Source organism: Paramormyrops kingsleyae, chromosome 2, assembly GCF_048594095.1.
Source record: "Paramormyrops kingsleyae isolate MSU_618 chromosome 2, PKINGS_0.4, whole genome shotgun sequence".
Taxonomy (NCBI): Eukaryota; Metazoa; Chordata; class Actinopteri; order Osteoglossiformes; family Mormyridae; genus Paramormyrops; species Paramormyrops kingsleyae.
In genome coordinates, this window is record NC_132798.1 from 9,012,579 (window position 1) to 9,030,047 (window position 17,469).

At 42.6% G+C, this 17,469-nt stretch overlaps 1 protein-coding gene across 3 annotated transcripts in view; it reads right to left on the reverse strand.

The window, feature by feature from the left end:
- jak2b (Janus kinase 2b) overlaps positions 1 to 17,194 on the reverse strand; it is a 31,817-nt gene extending 14,623 nt beyond the window's left edge. The window contains exons 1-6 of one of the 3 annotated variants that reach the window (XM_023801506.2): positions 16,624 to 17,194; positions 7,438 to 7,663; positions 6,690 to 6,813; positions 6,451 to 6,568; positions 5,125 to 5,270; positions 3,248 to 3,548 (exon numbers count right to left, since the gene is read on the reverse strand). In XM_023801506.2, the coding sequence (XP_023657274.1) occupies positions 3,248 to 3,548; positions 5,125 to 5,270; positions 6,451 to 6,568; positions 6,690 to 6,813; positions 7,438 to 7,639 (891 nt within the window). In that variant the 5' untranslated portion in view covers positions 7,640 to 7,663; positions 16,624 to 17,194. Of the gene's footprint in view, positions 1 to 3,247; positions 3,549 to 5,124; positions 5,271 to 6,450; positions 6,569 to 6,689; positions 6,814 to 7,437; positions 7,664 to 16,198 lie in introns of all 3 variants that reach the window. The other 2 variants (XM_023801523.2, XM_023801514.2) reach the window with 2 other exon arrangements.
- Positions 17,195 to 17,469: the final 275 nt, after the last annotated feature.

Sequence of the window (17,469 nt, forward strand, 5' to 3'; positions counted from 1 at the left end):
TACACTGACATACCGGCAATATACACTATCCATTATCTATACCACAGGAGCATGTTTACACTGACATACTGGCAATATACACTGTCCATTATCTCTACCACAGGAGCATGTTTACACTGACATACCGGCAATATACACTGTCCATTATCTATACCACAGGAGCATGTTTACACTGACATACCGGCAATATACACTGTCCATTATCTATACCACAGGAGCATGCTTCCACTGACATACCGGCAATATACACTGTCCATTATCTATACCACAGGAGCATGTTTACACTGACATACCGGCAATATACACTGTCCATTATCTATACCACAGGAGCATGTTTACACTGACATACCGGCAATATACACTATCCATTATCTATACCACAGGAGCATGTTTACACTGACATACTGGCAATACACACTATCCATTATCTATACCACAGGAGCATGCTTCCACTGACATACCGGCAATATACACTGTCCATTATCTATACCACAGGAGCATGCTTCCACTGACATACCGGCAATATACACTGTCCATTATCTATACCACAGGAGCATGTTTACACTGACATACCGGCAATATACACTGTTCATTATCTCTACCACAGGAGCATGTTTACACTGACATACCGGCAATATACACTATCCATTATCTATACCACAGGAGCATGTTTACACTGACATACTGGCAATATACACTGTCCATTATCTCTACCACAGGAGCATGTTTACACTGACATACCGGCAATATACACTGTCCATTATCTATACCACAGGAGCATGCCTACACTGACATACTGGCAATATACACTATCCATTATCTATACCACAGGAGCATGTTTACACTGACATACCGGCAATATACACTATCCATTATCTATACCACAGGAGCATGTTTACACTGACATACTGGCAATATACACTATCCATTATCTATACCACAGGAGCATGTTTACACTGACATACCGGCAATATACACTGTCCATTATCTATACCACAGGAGCATGCTTCCACTGACATACTGGCAATATACACTATCCATTATCTATACCACAGGAGCATGTTTACACTGACATACCGGCAATATACACTGTCCATTATCTCTACCACAGGAGCATGTTTACACTGACATACCGGCAATATACACTGTCCATTATCTCTACCACAGGAGCATGTTTACACTGACATACCGGCAATATACACTGTCCATTATCTCTACCACAGGAGCATGTTTACACTGACATACCGGCAATATACACTGTCCATTATCTCTACCACAGGAGCATGTTTACACTGACATACCGGCAATATACACTGTCCATTATCTATACCACAGGAGCATGTTTACACTGACATACTGGCAATACACACTATCCATTATCTATACCACAGGAGCATGTTTACACTGACATACCGGCAATATACACTGTCCATTATCTATACCACAGGAGCATGCTTCCACTGACATACTGGCAATATACACTATCCATTATCTATACCACAGGAGCATGTTTACACTGACATACCGGCAATATACACTGTCCATTATCTATACTGCTTTATCCATCTTGGTCTTACCAAAAATATTAGGACACCCCTCCAAATCATTGAAATTAGGTGTCCCAATATTTTTGGTAATATAGTGTATCTAACGATTTTGACTGTCATGCTTAATACTTTTCACTTTGGTGGCACTGAGGAACAATTTTACATTGCGTTATGATATGGATGACATGTAGCGTGGATCTGCGCATTGATGTGACAGGTGATTAATCGTAATGCACGTAGAGCCACAGAGCGACTGTCCATACACATAATGTATGTGTATGGCTGATACCCAGTAAAAATCTGCGTTACCTGAACGTTGGTACTTTGTAGTGATTATCATGTTGTGAAAGTGCACAAACACAACAGCGATGAGTATAGATAATGGATAGTGTATATTGCCTATTGATGTGACAGGTGAAAAAACTTTGATCGCGTTGCAGAACCTGAAAATATTAACCTATTTCAAAGATATCTTGCACGTTTAATAACGAGGTCCAGTGACAACTTTTCCGCACAATTGGAAATTTTTATTTTTTCACCCCACCCTACTGCACAATAAGGAATACCAGGTGACAGATTTCCTTTGTATTCGCAAAAAGCAGTGAAACTCGCCAAGCCTGCTGGGGCCAAGGGCAGGGAGCCCTACCCTAGGTGCTCCAAGGAGCCAGAATTTCCCCAAGTTACATTTAAGGGTATAACATAATATGATCATTTAAATTATAATAACATCTGTTATTTGCATTTTAAAGCAACAGTTTTCAGGACAGACCCCCAAGTTTTCAAGTTGACCCCTGTCCTGGTTGTAATGGATTACAGGGGTACCTTGGAACACCAACTTAATTCATTCCAGAAGGTTGGTCAGTCGAATTTCCCCATAAGAAATAAATGTAAATGAATTTAATCTGATCCAGACCCTCAAATATTTGCCTATTTAAAATAATCAACCTAACTAATCATAAAAAGCATTATCAATATGAAAGTAATACATGAAAAAGCACACGTACAAAAGCAATAAACATGAAATAAATGACAATCCCATATGCAGAAGCGAGAACAGACACGCATGCACCACCAAGTCGCGCTATAATTTCCTTTAAGTTCTACAGTTACTCTCACTTTCCTTTGTGTTTGCTGCTATCACAGCTCACTTTCTTAGGGGGCATGTTTACTGTATCACTAAATCTACTGTAGAGAATGCAGAAAAAAAAACACCAAAAATAGGAACATAGCTTTCGCACGTCGAACTCAGTCGAAAAGTACCACGAGACAGCGTGATTCATAGGCATCAACCTCCCAGTAAGTCCGTTTGCTTTTGTTTCAGCCCATCAGAGACGCATCTCGATCCGTACAAGTTTCAGCAGGTCTGTTTTGTTTTATTGTGTTCTGAGTTTTCGGTTGAATTGGGGGTAGATTTTTCTCAGCGACCCATTTGTGGTTCGAATTGGCGGAGTTGAACGCGTCTCGACCCACACAAGTTTTAGCAGAAACGGCTGACTCCCAAGACTTAGGTTGAGGTACCATTCAAATGAAATTCAACAGGCCCATTCAATTTCCAAGTTGGTTGAGTTAAGAGGTGTTCCGAGTTCCAAAGTTCTACTCCATTTTACTTTAAGTGCATTTACGGCAATCGTATCGTATGCATATGTGCAAGTCTCTGTGCAAACAAGTATGAACCAACCTTAAGCCTAACGAGGTCATACCTGGTCTGCCCCAGGTGCATGCTGACTGTCCGGGGACCACTGTATCCCGCTGTCCCCGCTGATGACGATGGTGACCTGTCCCGCAGTGGGCTCCTTCACCTGGAAGCACTCCGAGTAGAATGTGGACTGCAGGAGCGACTCCAGGTTAATGAGGTACTTCAGCTTCAGGTCATGGGCTGTGGCTTTGCACTGGCTTAACTGTTGGATGAACTTTCTGAAGCGGTACCGGATCCGTTTCCGGGTCACGATGTGGTAATCCTGGATGCAAGCTCGCACATCCTGGGGCAGGAAGGACTTGTAGCTGTGGGAAGGGAAAAATTCAAATGATTAGCTGCAGTTAGTAATGAAATCCATATTGGGTTCTGTCATGTCATTTTGTACTACACTAATACATTTTTTATATCTTGAACAGGGAAGATTTCTTTTAGACAACAGGTGAAGCAGTGACATCAAAAAAAGAAAAGGAAAAAAGTAACATTCATATCACATAAAATCTCTTTAATTGCCAATGCATCATCACAATGGTGAAACCAAAAACAGTGTAGCAGTTCACGTTTCTGGCAAAGCATTGTGCACAACAGCACCACCCTTAGCACAATAAAGGAACTTCAGTGAAGCAAAACATTTTCTGCCTCACTAAGCTAAGAAACTAGACATGACCTCCTATTTATGAATTGGATAATTATGGAACAGAACGCATTTTTAAACCCACCCATGGAGCACCCCTCACCTAGTCTGTCCCATTATGCACGTTCTTGGCACAAACATGATAGACACACATGTAACCGTTCCGAACACGAGTTCAGCAATTGAGCAAATAAATCCTCGTGTTCACCCACATTAATTTGTAGACAAGCCATTGATATGCAGGCAGTCCTCAAGTTAAGAATGTCCAACTTACGGACAACTCATACTTGCTAACAAACTGCCAAACAGCCTATTATACAAAAAATTTGGGTTAAATACAAAGGTCTGTAATGACGATCGCACACACTACTTTGTGACGCTTCAGTGGTTTGTACTGTGCATAGTTACCTTTATAATGACCATTATTGTTTTCTGTATTATTTTTACACCTGGCTTACAAATTGAATTTGAAGACAGGATCAGAATTCATTCATAACCTGGACACTGTCTGTACTCTTATTTAAAAATAATTTGATTTGTAAATATGGTTCTTGTTGATTGTAACCAATCCCCCATGTATGTACTGTAAATAAGAACATTTATGTTTTTGATCCTTTTTTTTATTATGCTAAAAGGAACATGTCAGTGCAGCCGTGCAATCAAGTCTTTTGGGAAATGTGAAGACCAGAGTTGGCACCCGTCCCGTATATCACATGATCGGCCCATCTTGAAAAATAAAATGTGTCCTGTTTTGAAACGATACAGGATGCAATCTAGCAACCATAGGGAGGACTGGCAGATTAAAAATCGACGAAGCACAGATGAGCTTCCCCACTACTGATTTTTGTCAGCATCACTGTCTAAGCATCAGATCATCAGATTAATAGTAACAAAGCTGAAAACTCGGGATAGAGGCTTTGACTCAGGATCAGGTTTTGACTGAAATTAGCAACCGATGGAAAATGTTAAGGAATACAATGTAATGAATATTTTAATATTTACCATGATATTTAGTTACAGGTCTGAAATTATATGAGGGGGTGCAGTCTAGAGTTTGCATCACTAAAAATTTTAGTCTGCACCCTCCACTGCTCTTGAGTGCAAAAAAAACGGATAGCGCCAGTTTTAAGGGCAAAGTGATTTTCCAGACAAATAGCCTCGCAGGTCTGATTCAGAGCATAATTCCTTTTTCCTGCTGCAGGGTGAGAATTTCACAGTAGGTGCTGTTCTCGTGTTCCGCGGTCCTTCACCTAGTGGCGTTATAGATCTCCAGAAGGGTCTGGTCATTCTCCTTTGCCGTCCTCATCATATCCAGCACCGCCATGCCCAGGCACTCCTCCTGCGTCTCATGAGTGGTGCCGATCTTCACCTTGCTGTTTACGAAGTCGCTTCGCCACTGGGGAGAGGGAGGGGGAAATTCAGAGCAGAATACATAAAATACCCAAGACTCATTCTCACAGAATAACAGTCACAGACTCCAGGACTCCAGCCTCTGTCTGCTTCCAGCGTTTCAGCCTCAGTCTTCGAGCTCGGCCAGGCTGACCTTGCTACCACATTCCGACGTCTGCCTGGTGGCTGGCAGCCCAGGTTTAAGTCATTATGGATCAGTATCCTTCCCTCCCCAACCCCCACCCCCACAACAAAGGCTTCAGACAGGGAGATACTGTGCTGCTGCAGTACTTCAGCTAATAGCCCTGGTTTTGTTATCACCGAGTACAAGAATGGGCAGGGGGTGGGGGGGGGGGGGGGACTTGCCCCTACCTCTCTGCTAGCAGATAATGTCACAACAGCACTACTGGGACTCACTTTATGCACTGCGGAGCTCACTCTGGAAGATTCGGAAATCCCTTTGGTTGGGGCAGACCCAGAGCAGGGCGACCGGCAGCTCCAATCTGACCTTGGTTCAACTAGTTTTTTGCTCTCCCCCACGAAGCAGGGGAGAACGAGGCCGAGGAGTGGGATGGCGGCTCATATGAGCGACGCACTTGCAGGGCCATGGGAGGAAGGCAGGGCCTGGCAGGGACCCCCGTAACTGCTAACCATATCAGCACCACCCAGCGTACGGCTCCATGACACCCCCATATAGCTGTGAGCACGACTCATTCCCAGGATTCAGTTCAAACCATTTTTAAGTCACTTTCTCCTATTCCATGTTTAATTTGTTTGTTTTTTTAATCCATTACCATTTGTTAAGATTACCACTGCTAAAACACATTTACCTATATTCAAAAGTTTATAAAATATATTTTAAAAAAAAGGAGTTTGATATGTTATGAATGCCTGTTTCTCAAGGAAACAACTGATTACACAAGGGGGTGTGTGCCTCACATGTCCTCCTCGGAGGGTGCGGATGTGCCAGAGAGACCACAGGAAGACTGTAAACATCCGTGCCTCTCTCTCCTACAGTCACTAGAAACAGACCCATGTAAACGGAGCTCTCCTTCCTCTGGAAGGGACCTGGGGCTCTTACGCGGCTGTTAGTCCACAGTACTTCATTTATTCACAATACAGATCCGGCATGAATGTGGTGAGACTAAGTATGGGATACTACGATAGGGAACAGGGTGGGACTTTACCTGTGCAAAGAGGTATTCCATGACACACTCGTCCACAGGCGGACTCTCCGAATTCTTTGCGACACCGTAGCGGAACGCTCTGGGGGCACTACTGCTATACCAGCCGGAAAAGTAGAATCTGCACGGGTCAGGAAGGGGAAAGGGCCAAGTTATAGGATATTAACCAGCTGATACTACCAGTACTACCAGCTTAGCAAATCATACAGGGCCCAAGCAGCATGTAAACAGCAGCCTCTCACCTGATTCTAAAGAGCACATTCTCACTGGCTGAATCATCCAGGTGGAAGGTGTGGTTGGGTGGGAACCACATGGAGTCGCTCTCTCTCATGAGTCCAAAAAGGCTGTAATACACAGGTGTCACACCTAAGGGGCGCAAGATGCGATTAAGCACAACAAACAAGAAGCACTGTCATCCCATACAAAGGATGCAAAGGTCTGACTTATGCCTCAGTATCAATGTTATAACTCTAGAAGTATTTTATTCATCATCGTATCATATAGGGTTGCATATAAGTTCAGGGCTACACAACATATTGGGCGCAGGTACTGCATTAGCTTGCCATCTACTTCAGATGCAAATCAACAGAATGTACATTGGAATCGAGAATTCCACGCAATGGAATTTCAAATCACCAGGAGCGCGACCATGAATTAGCTGCCCCCTGCTACGTCACGATGTCACATATGGGTTAAACGCAGGGGACACATTTTGTTGTTGTGCACCGTGCGCTGTGGTGTGTCAACAATGACAACTGATCACCAAAATGCTGACAGGGTGGCTGAATTTTAACAACTGATCACTAATGAGGTGAATAAAAACATCGGCTCTTTTACAGACCACCCAGTCAGATGGAGGAAAACATACAGGATCCGGAGTCTTGAGGATAATATCAGCCCACCTTAAAGGTATATTTTTAGAATGGCCAGGTTTAATCTGCAATTAAAAGACCAAATTCATTTATCTCGCGATCTGGTCTGCCCGCTCACCGCACTGCTTTGCCGCGTCGATGCAGACCCTCTCCGCCACGTAGTCCCCAGGGGGGTAACTGAGGGAGTCGTGCGGATCCCTGTCGCGATACAGACGGACAGTCAGTGCAGGAGACTGCCCGCTGCTTTGCAGCTGGCCGTTCTGGTGCTGCACAGGAGGGAACAGGGTGGTCTCCATGCCCGACGCTGCTGCGCAGACCATGAGGCCCAGTCTACTCACATTCACCTGCAGGGAGAAAAGGGACGTCAGGGAATGGAGGCGATGAGCGAATGGTTTCTCCCAGTGCTGCAGCCCCTCATAGATCTACTCCAGTGGTCACCAACTGGCAGGCTCAGGCCTGCATAAAGACTGAAAAACACTGAATACGGTCTATGCGATTGGTCACGCTACTCCGCCGGGTCTGCAAATTTTTTTATCATCAGGGTCCAATTGTTCAAAATGTTTAATCTAGATCAGAATGATCCCGAGTTGGAAATCCCAGGTTTGCCTATCCAGAATCAGCCAACCCATCTTACTTTTATGTTAGTTTTTCAAAGCAGCACAGGATTGAATCACCCTGATCCAGATACAAAATTTTCAAGATTATGAAATACAGATCACCAATGTTCTAAATGGGATGTAAAATCAAAATATAGGATACTAGCTATGTAAAGAACAGGCAGAACAGACAGTGTGGCCTCACGAAGTGTTTTTTAGAGAGACAACAGAACAAAATAGAAAAATGCCTTCTACTATCAATTTCTTTTGAACAGTTCCACTCATCTAATGAACAACAATACATTATTCACAAATACACTGAATATTATGAAGACGTGTTTTAAAATATAAAAAGGCTAAATGCCCAATAGTTAACAAAAATAAGGGTTGTAATCATTAGCAACTTGTGTCGTCGTAATTAATACAGTGATGAATTACAGTTAAAAAATACTATTTTTGTTTGACACTGACTTATTTGGGGGATTTTTTATGCAGACAAAATCCTTTTTTAACTTTAATGTACTGAAAGGCTTAATAAGCAGCCTCATGTCTGCTTTATCATTATAATGGTTCAAATGCAAAATATATAGTTTGCATGTTATAAATTATTTTTTGCCAAATTATAAAAGTTTTATTATATTTTTTCTTGAAATCTACCCTGAACCACTTTTCAGCTGGGATCAGCGTAACCCTGATTCTTTGGATCAAAGCTATCGCAATCCTACTACAAATTGTTGAACACCACACACCGTAAGCTTGATTCAGATCAAAACAAAGACTGGATTACATGATCCAATCCGATTTCAGAATCCTTTTTTATTCTGAACAACCCATTTTCAAGATCTGATCCAATCAGATTACTTCGGAAAAACTGGACTCTGGGCACAGTGGACCTTGGCTTTGTGTTGCTGATGGAATGCAGCCCTCAGGGGAAAATAGTGGGGGACACCAGGCCTAGTTAGCGTAGAGCCCCTCCCACTACATCTGGTACCACAGCATCTTGGGGCTTAAGGGAAGAGAAGGGGTGGCTGACCTGGCTGTGAATCTCACCCTGCATTTGAAGCATCAAGTCAGCAAGTGATACCTTTGAAATGGGAGCATTCTGAGACAAAGCTCAGCAATGGAAATGAAGGCTGCATATCCGGGGGGGGATTGAGATAAAGGTTAGGTGAGGAAGAGAACAAAACAAAAAAACAAAAAAAAAAAGAAAAAGGACACACAAACGTCACACCAGATGAGCAAAATTGAGATTTTAAAACGTGTGCAATGCACATCTTTAGGAATTCTGAACCCCTTCCAAATGTAAAACTTCATTTCTATTGTATAGTGAGTTGATTTTGATTAAGAGGACAAACATAACTAGGACAGGTGAGGGACTGAAAGCTCTGACACTGGTGAAGAAAACACAATACAAAGTATATCATCTGCTTCCTTACAATTTGTGACTAGATGCTGAAAAAGCAATTTACTGAAAGAGAGCTGGGCTTCAAGATACCAGTTTAGAAAATACGGGGCCTGCTGTAAAGAACTGTCTGCAGGAGAAACCCTAGCAGCAGCTTTTCCCATTTTTTTCAAATGAAAATCAAGACAATCAGTAGTTTTGCTTGGATTTATCTATCAATTACAGATCCTTCACTGTCAACCAAAAGGTGAAGTACAGAAATGGAGGTTTTGCAGCTTATCACAGTGAACCCTTTAAAATCTTTGGCATGATTTAAAACGACTTTTGCTCCAGTACCAACTGAAGCAGGATGAGTGATCTCAACCCCTGACCCTGACCCCAGCTATTTTGTTAGCTTTTCCCGCACATAATCCTGCAATTTGTCCGTTTCACAGGACAGGTCCTCGAGTGTCACTAAACTGAAGACCGCAAAATGCAGAGCAAACTTAAGTAAAAACATCACGCTGAAAAGCACTTAGAACTTAAGGATAGCAACAGAAGTATTCTGAGTATACGGCTATCCCTCGCTCCGTAAGAGTCTCTGTCTGTGACTCTACAGGACTCCCTGTAAGAGTTCATACTGACCGGAGCTTCAGGACACACAGCTTCACCAGCTGAGGTACTTTATGACCTACATTTCTCCCTCAAGCAGACACCAAGGGCCATTCCTCATGCCGGGCTGGGCAGTGCGGTGAAGCCCTTGGGTGAACTAATCCAACAGTGGGGGACAAAGACTGTTCTTCTTCACAGAGACCTCAGATCTCACATGAAGCATCCTGCTGGACTCGAAGGACTTGGAAATTATTTGGCTGTGGAACAAGCCTTCCCCACCCGCAGGGCCGAGTGGAAATTTCCCACCTCCGGGCCAGTCCACCAGCGTGTGCTGGAACAGCAGCCGCTCGGCACTTCGAGAATGATTTACGAGGAGCAAATACTGTTTTCACCACATTGCAAGGACATTTATGACTACCTATTAAGTCATGAGAATAAAGAGGAGAGGGAATGGGAGGGGGGCAAGAAGACAGAAAGAGAGAACTGGAGGAGGTAAGATTAGACTATCAGCAGGCTAGTATTTTGTGCTGCAAAGACTTTAAAGACCAATTTTATATTAAGTGTTTTATTTCAGTACAAAAGCTGCTCCACAGATGAGTTTACCAGAATGAATATTAGGAATGTAAATTACAGATTTAAAAACAGAATAATTTATTGCCATCGAGAATACATATTAAAGCATTTAACTCCTCCGCCTCCTGCCCCCACACATGTGACTGCCATACTTTTGGGTAACAGTTTATGGAATATCCACTTCCACAGCCAACCAATCAAAATAACCTACAAATTAAACAATGCAATTTTTAAAGTGTGTTTCTGACAAGCCGGCTGGAGAGGAGATTTGGATGGAGGGGAAAAAAGAAGTTTTTGTTTGTTCAAGAGCCTTGTCATCTACCCAAGTAAATGCGAAGAGTTTAACTCGAGTCTTAAGTATTATAATGAGCTGAGCTGGTTGGATATAAGAATAGTGCCATTTAGTGCTGTTATGAAACTGTTTAACAGAGGGGAAGCTTAAGTTAAAATTGACAGATTAGACAGAGAAAGATACATAGATTAAAAAAACATAGGACAGAAATACAGACAGACAGGTAGATAGCCCAGGGCAATCATGAAAATTGATTCTGCTCTGACATTTTATGCAAGACCACAGGGATCCCGATGTCCTTGCCAAATATTCTGCCTGACTGCTGGCTTCAAGCAAGCAAACGGCACTAGACAGTCATAAAAATTCAATATGGTCCAGCGAACCCTTCTACATATCTTTGGATGATGAGTATGTTCATGGGCTCTCTCTTGGTCTAGGGTGACATTTTGCCTAGCAGTTAAAATGAACAGATGCATGGATGGATAGACGTACTGAGTAAAGCTAGAAGGTAGAAAAGCAGAGAAATAACGAGACATACAAACCACCTGCAGAAACCAGCTTACAAGGAGTTCCACTGGCAACATGAAGCTCGACAGGAACCCGAGTTACAGCATTCATTCTAGCCATCAAAGCCTTCTGTGGCTTTACAAACTGGTCTATTTAAAAGTACGCTACGGCATTAAACAACCAAGTATACTTCATCACGGAAGCACACAGACTAGGAAAACCCATCAAATGACATGTGTACTGAGGTCACGACATTATTAAACTATAGCAAAAGATAGACAGAAATGAGATAAAAGGTGCTAAAGGAGACCATCATTTCCAAAACTCTAAAACCCCTGATGTTGCATAAGGCAATTTTAAATTCCTGACATTAGTTGAGTTTCAATATGACCCAGGCTTCAATTGCCTGCACTGAATTTGTTGTTTTTGCTACTTTCAGACCAGGGCGGGGGAGGGGAGCAAACTGACTCAGTTCATAAGCAGAGCCGCACGTCTAAGGTGCAGCTAGAAATTTGGCGATATCTGTTATTCACAGGAAGTGGATTTCGCAGTGGTCCCACCTGACTGGCCTCAGTACCACTGAGTTGCAGCAAAGTCACATAACTGTTTACTTTATCGTATTCTTTCATGACAAACTCAAAGGGCCTGAATTCAAGTGTCTCTGAAATACACAGGTGAAGCTGACATCTACAGAAAACAGGTAAGAACTGTGTTTACTACTACAACAACAAACTCATCCACTTTAAATAAAGCCAATTCCCTAAGGTGATGCATAGGTACAGTACATACTAATATTGTTTCACCCCTAAAATACATATTTTCCACTATTAAAAATGAGCTAAATTTCAGAAATCGGGGGGGGGGGGAAAAATAAGTAGAGGCGCCCTAGAATGAGCTGGAATTCACGTCATTCTCTCTGAAAGGCCCTATACTTTTGGCCCACTGACTAAACCAGAAAACTGCCAACACAAAAACTAAACTTCCCCAGTAGCAAAAACAGTGTCATCTGTAACATCACATCCACATGACACGGAGGAGGAAACTCCCTTTCATTAGTCACGTGTGCAGGCCGAGAGCTCCACTTCCCCCCCATCAAATGACACACTGGAGCCTGACGTACCAGGCCATCGGTGTTCACAGTGCGAGCCAGCAGGGCCAGAAAGCCCACGGCGTCTAAGGGAAACAGCTGCTGTTCACTCCAGAAAGGAACAGTAGCCTGGCAACTCTTGGGCTCTCTGGAAAGATCTCTGGTTACTTTAATATTAAAGTAGTCAACCAAGCAGCTTTGCTTTTTAATGGCAAGTCTGTAAATAACAGTGGTTTATGCTATTCTGTACCACACCTATCTTGGTGTGGGCTGGGGGGGGTCAACACACCCACAGCCCCCTTAAGAACATCTGCGTCCTATCAGCCCCAGACAACAAGTCAGGGGCACTGCAAAGACACGCCAGTGTAAATGTAACTGGTTTATTAAGCTCCATGAAGGTGCAGCAGAAGTGTAAATATAAAAGCACTTTAACAAGGCAAATGTATAAACTGGGTAGTCAAAGAAAAAGAAAAAAAAATGAAACCGATAAAAATGGGTTGTGTAAAAACAGCATGAAGCACAAGTGATTTTACCAAAGCATAATATAAAAATATGCAAGACAAAAATATACCTTTCACTTAACACCTCAGAAGTGGATACAAGTAATTAATGTGTAAATACAGACACTTCTGAATGACACATCCACTTTGTTGATGGATCTTTCATATATATATATATATATATATATATAAAAACCCAGACATCTTGCTGATATTCGATAGTTCATTAATTCAGGTTAAGCCTTTCCTCAAGTTACAAAAACAGAGCCTCTGCTGGGAAAGAAAACTACAGTGCTAACAGAATAAGGCCACACTTCCAACCTGTACACAACCCTGTTACCCTAAAGAGATACTGCACAACACATTATTCACTGCGGCTCAAATTTTGATTCATTTCATACACGTTTATCTGCAATTTCAGAATTTGCAGGCGTCAGTATCCTATTACAAGCCAAAAAACAGTCCGATTAAAATTCACTTATCAGTGTTTTCTAGACTAAGTACAGTGTTGCAGAGTTCCAGACATTTTCCTTTACATAAGCCACTGAAAAATTCTCCCAGTCATAACTGGTTTCACCTTTTACGGTCAACCTGACCTTGCAGAGTGCAAAGGAGGAAGTGAGCCAACAGCCAAAAATACACAGTTAATCACATTGCGGTACTCTAATCTGCAGTCAAAATTTAACTTGAGGAAATTCTAACAGTCAATCGCTTCCTTGATATCTACGGCCCTGCACGCCCAGTTTTATAAACGTACAACCCCATTCAACTCAGCGCATGAGCAGAAACAGACCAAAGAACCTGAATGTGAAATAGATACCATGAGCTGAAATCATTAGGCCTAAATAAGCAACAAAAAATGAGTACCATTTGCATGCGTAAGTGCAGGTCTTAATGGTTCTCTCATCACACTTTCCTCTAAGAAGAACTTAGGCTTCCACAGCCTGAACTCCTGTCAATATGTCTTCAGCTCTCAACTAAAATGATACACAAGACTGCCAAGGAAATTGTCTGGGGGCGGCAACACAACAGAATACATCTATAATCTTCAGCTTGGAGAGGTGCCAAGACGCAAGGTGCAAGATAATTTGCTGGCCATGTTTCAGTGTGGGCTACAGTTCATTTCTTACCTGTCGCTGATCATTTGCAATGTAATTGGCAGTTAGCAACTATAAAATAACGAGATTTAAATTTTATAACTGAGAAAAGCAAACTTAAATTAGGTCCTTAGGACTAAGCCTGAAGCCCTAAGTCCTGTCCATTAAAAACAGTATTGTTTAGCATAAATAAGGTGGATTTTTGCATGGTCACTTAAGAATCACTCAAAGTCTTGTCAACCTGCTAATTTATATCCTATGTTTGTATCTTCGGTCATTTCATGTTATTTTCTTCCATTCTGTATTCTTGTGTTTGCTGAAAGACATTCAGGAGGGTATTTCATTCAGGAGTGGATTTCATTTCCAACCACAGGAGTATCTACTCACGATTCTACTTTTTACTGCAGATTAACTGCATTTCAATCAGTAGTTGCATGAATAAAGATCTGAAAAATATAGGGGAAGCACGGGGTGCTACCAGAACTAAGAGAACACTTCTTGAAATGACAACTGAACCAGTGTGTGTCTCTGTATATGTTGTATACTATATAAATATTCACAATGGGTTATACAAACCACAAACTAGCTGTGGAACATCTAATGTGTTATACAGTATGTGCAGTGGCCAGATGCTGTGTACATTATTTCTGGCAAACGTTCAATAGCAAGAATTTCTCCTCCATGTAGCATCTCTGATACCAACTGCACCCATGCAGTTGGTCAGCTCACCTGACTTCAACCTGAGAGCTCAAACCTGCCTTCCCCCAGTCCAGCAAATGGTCTAATCAGAGCAGAAGAGTTTTGGAAAACACATACAGGAAAAAGAAAAAAATCACTGTCAACTACCAACAGAATTTGTTTTTATAACATGGGTGTTATAAGTCAACCAAGGGTAAACACTATTAAACGTCTTGATACTCGTATCGAGGGACCAACAATATCACCAAAAGCTCCCAAATGAATAAGCTTGCTTGAAAATACCCCTAAAAAAAAAAAGTAGCAGCAGACTTTCAGGGTAAACAAAAATAAAAAGTTCTGCTTGCCAGTCCTCCCCGTTTCTACAGACTCCAAAGTTAGTCATCCTGTGATACCACAGTCACGTGACACAGGCCTGGCATCTGTGGTTAACCAACTCACTGTGCCAACTCAGTACAGAGGCAAATCAAATAATATCTACTACAAGATCTTAAAGCACCTTCCGCTGACATCTAAGACCAACATCTGTCTACATCTCGATCTCCAACTACAAAAGGATTTGTGGCAATTTTCTGTTCACTGAGCCAGGGTGTATTTTTAAGAGACCAGGCAACTTGATTCCCCACTGAGGCAGAGAGTAGTAAGGTAGAAGGTCTCCATTTAGTAACTAACTTCAACTCAGTGGTTGTCGTCCCCGAGTTGTTTGCTAAACAGCAACTAATTCCGACTCCTCCAATGACCAGAATGAACCTGAACGGCAGTGTCCATCTTAGATCCTAACTAAATATTAAAATCCGATAAAAAGTTCATTGTGAAAACATATGATGTTCTTACCAATCAAAACACAAAGATATACCAAACCCATCGCGGTCTTTCATGTATACAAGCAACATGTTTATTACTTAACTTTGAAACTTTGTCGTTCGATAGCTACATAGGTATAGCAATATCTTGAAGCCAAATTATCCAACATAAGGGAGAAAAAACACAGGTACAGAGACGATCAGGCAGCTTATATCTCAAAGGTGGTGGATAAGTACAGGGATGGGATCATGGTGCTGAACAAACCCATGGTTGTACCCAACACACGTAAACACCCTGCCTAATTAACGCCACTTCCGGTAGCTGCAACAGGGTACTTTTAAAAGATCTACACAGCATTGAAAAAAACACAAAGTATTTGAAAGCATTTTTAAAATTTCACCCCTTCCGATCGCCCACATCGACACACATTACGCTACAGGCTAGCAAGCCGTTTACCAGTGCCAAGTAACCCCTGCACCAACCGTTTCGCCTCACATACTCTGCCTATTTAACCTATAAACAGTCAGAAATCAATTTTAATGGCACAGTTAACTAACATTTTGCAGGAATATATTACACACCACCGTCAAAACTACTTTCGGATGTGCGGTAACTTATTGCAGCCGACCAACTGTGGTTTAATCTTCGAGTGCAGGTAGAATGAGGAAACAGCGGCTCCAAAAACACGTCAATTTTTTTTTTTTTTAAATAGTCATTAATTAAGCTGTACTTACTCGATCTTTTGCTGCTGCAGCCAGCCCAAGTCCCCTTTCACCGAAATGCGTGCGTTTCGCTCCTTAATCCGCAAGCGGAGCGAACCGGGCAACTACGCGTCTCTGACTTCGCACACACTACAGCCGCTCGGGTAAAGTGTCGTCCCTCTTCGTCAAAACCATATCCTTTGATTTATTTCCCCACGTCTCAACATTGCTGAAAATACTCCACATTCCCCCCCCCCCCTCCTCGTCCCCGAGCTCGATCAGCTGTCCCTCCACGATGGTACGTACGGATGGCCCTCCGGGTAGCAACGATCAATGCAGCCTACGCCAAAAAACAAACACCAAACAAACAAGGCGACAACTGAAATAAACGCCGCCAGGTTAACCGGGGCAGGGTGCCCAGCCGGCCGGTCAGCTCAGCCGCGGCGTCCTGCTCCTACCCCGTACGTCCAGCCGCATTCGGCTACGCCGTCACAGCCCTGCGGTTGGACACAGTTCCGTCATCCTGAGACCAGGAAACGAGCCTCCGGGCTGCGGGCGGAACGCTTTTGACGCCGACTTAAAGGAAAGTAGCACCCCACCGCGCAGACGATCTGCTGTCAGCCGGGAGAGGGGTGCCGCTAGCCCAAGAATGAATAAATATGTATAAACATATATAACCCGAAAATCCTAGCCCCGCCGTGTTTTTGTGAACGAAATCACTTTGGTTAATAAGGAGAAAACTCCAGACAGGGCTCGGCCTGAAGGGCTCCGCCGATCCGAGTGACCCGCCCGCCCGTCGGCCGATCAGTCTCGCGATCAAACGCTTGGAGATTCGCCCGAATCGGCTCTTTCCGTCCCGACTGTTGTTTTAATATACTGGACAGACAGCGTGTACACACGCAAAAAATACTGATTTCGATTATTTTTTTCGTGCCCGATGAATAGGGAAAGCTGGCATAATGAAACTACCCGCAGTCTCTACAAAATGCTAAACTTCACATCCTCCGCACTGCAACGCCACACGTGGGGTTTCTCTCCAAGTCACTAATTTATGAAGTTCTTCTGACATACTGACGACAGTCCCCGTTAGGGACCTCTCCTTAACCAGGATCCATTTTCATTAGTCGTATAGGTTTAGGTTTTTGTGGAATATTTAAGCCCCCCCCAAAAAAACCCAAAAAAAAACCAAAAAAAAAAACTACTGTTGTATGTTAATTCTGATGGACGTCATTATAGTAAAATAAACAACATATCATCTGACGTCATATTCATTATGTATACATTTAGCTTATTTTACAAAATAA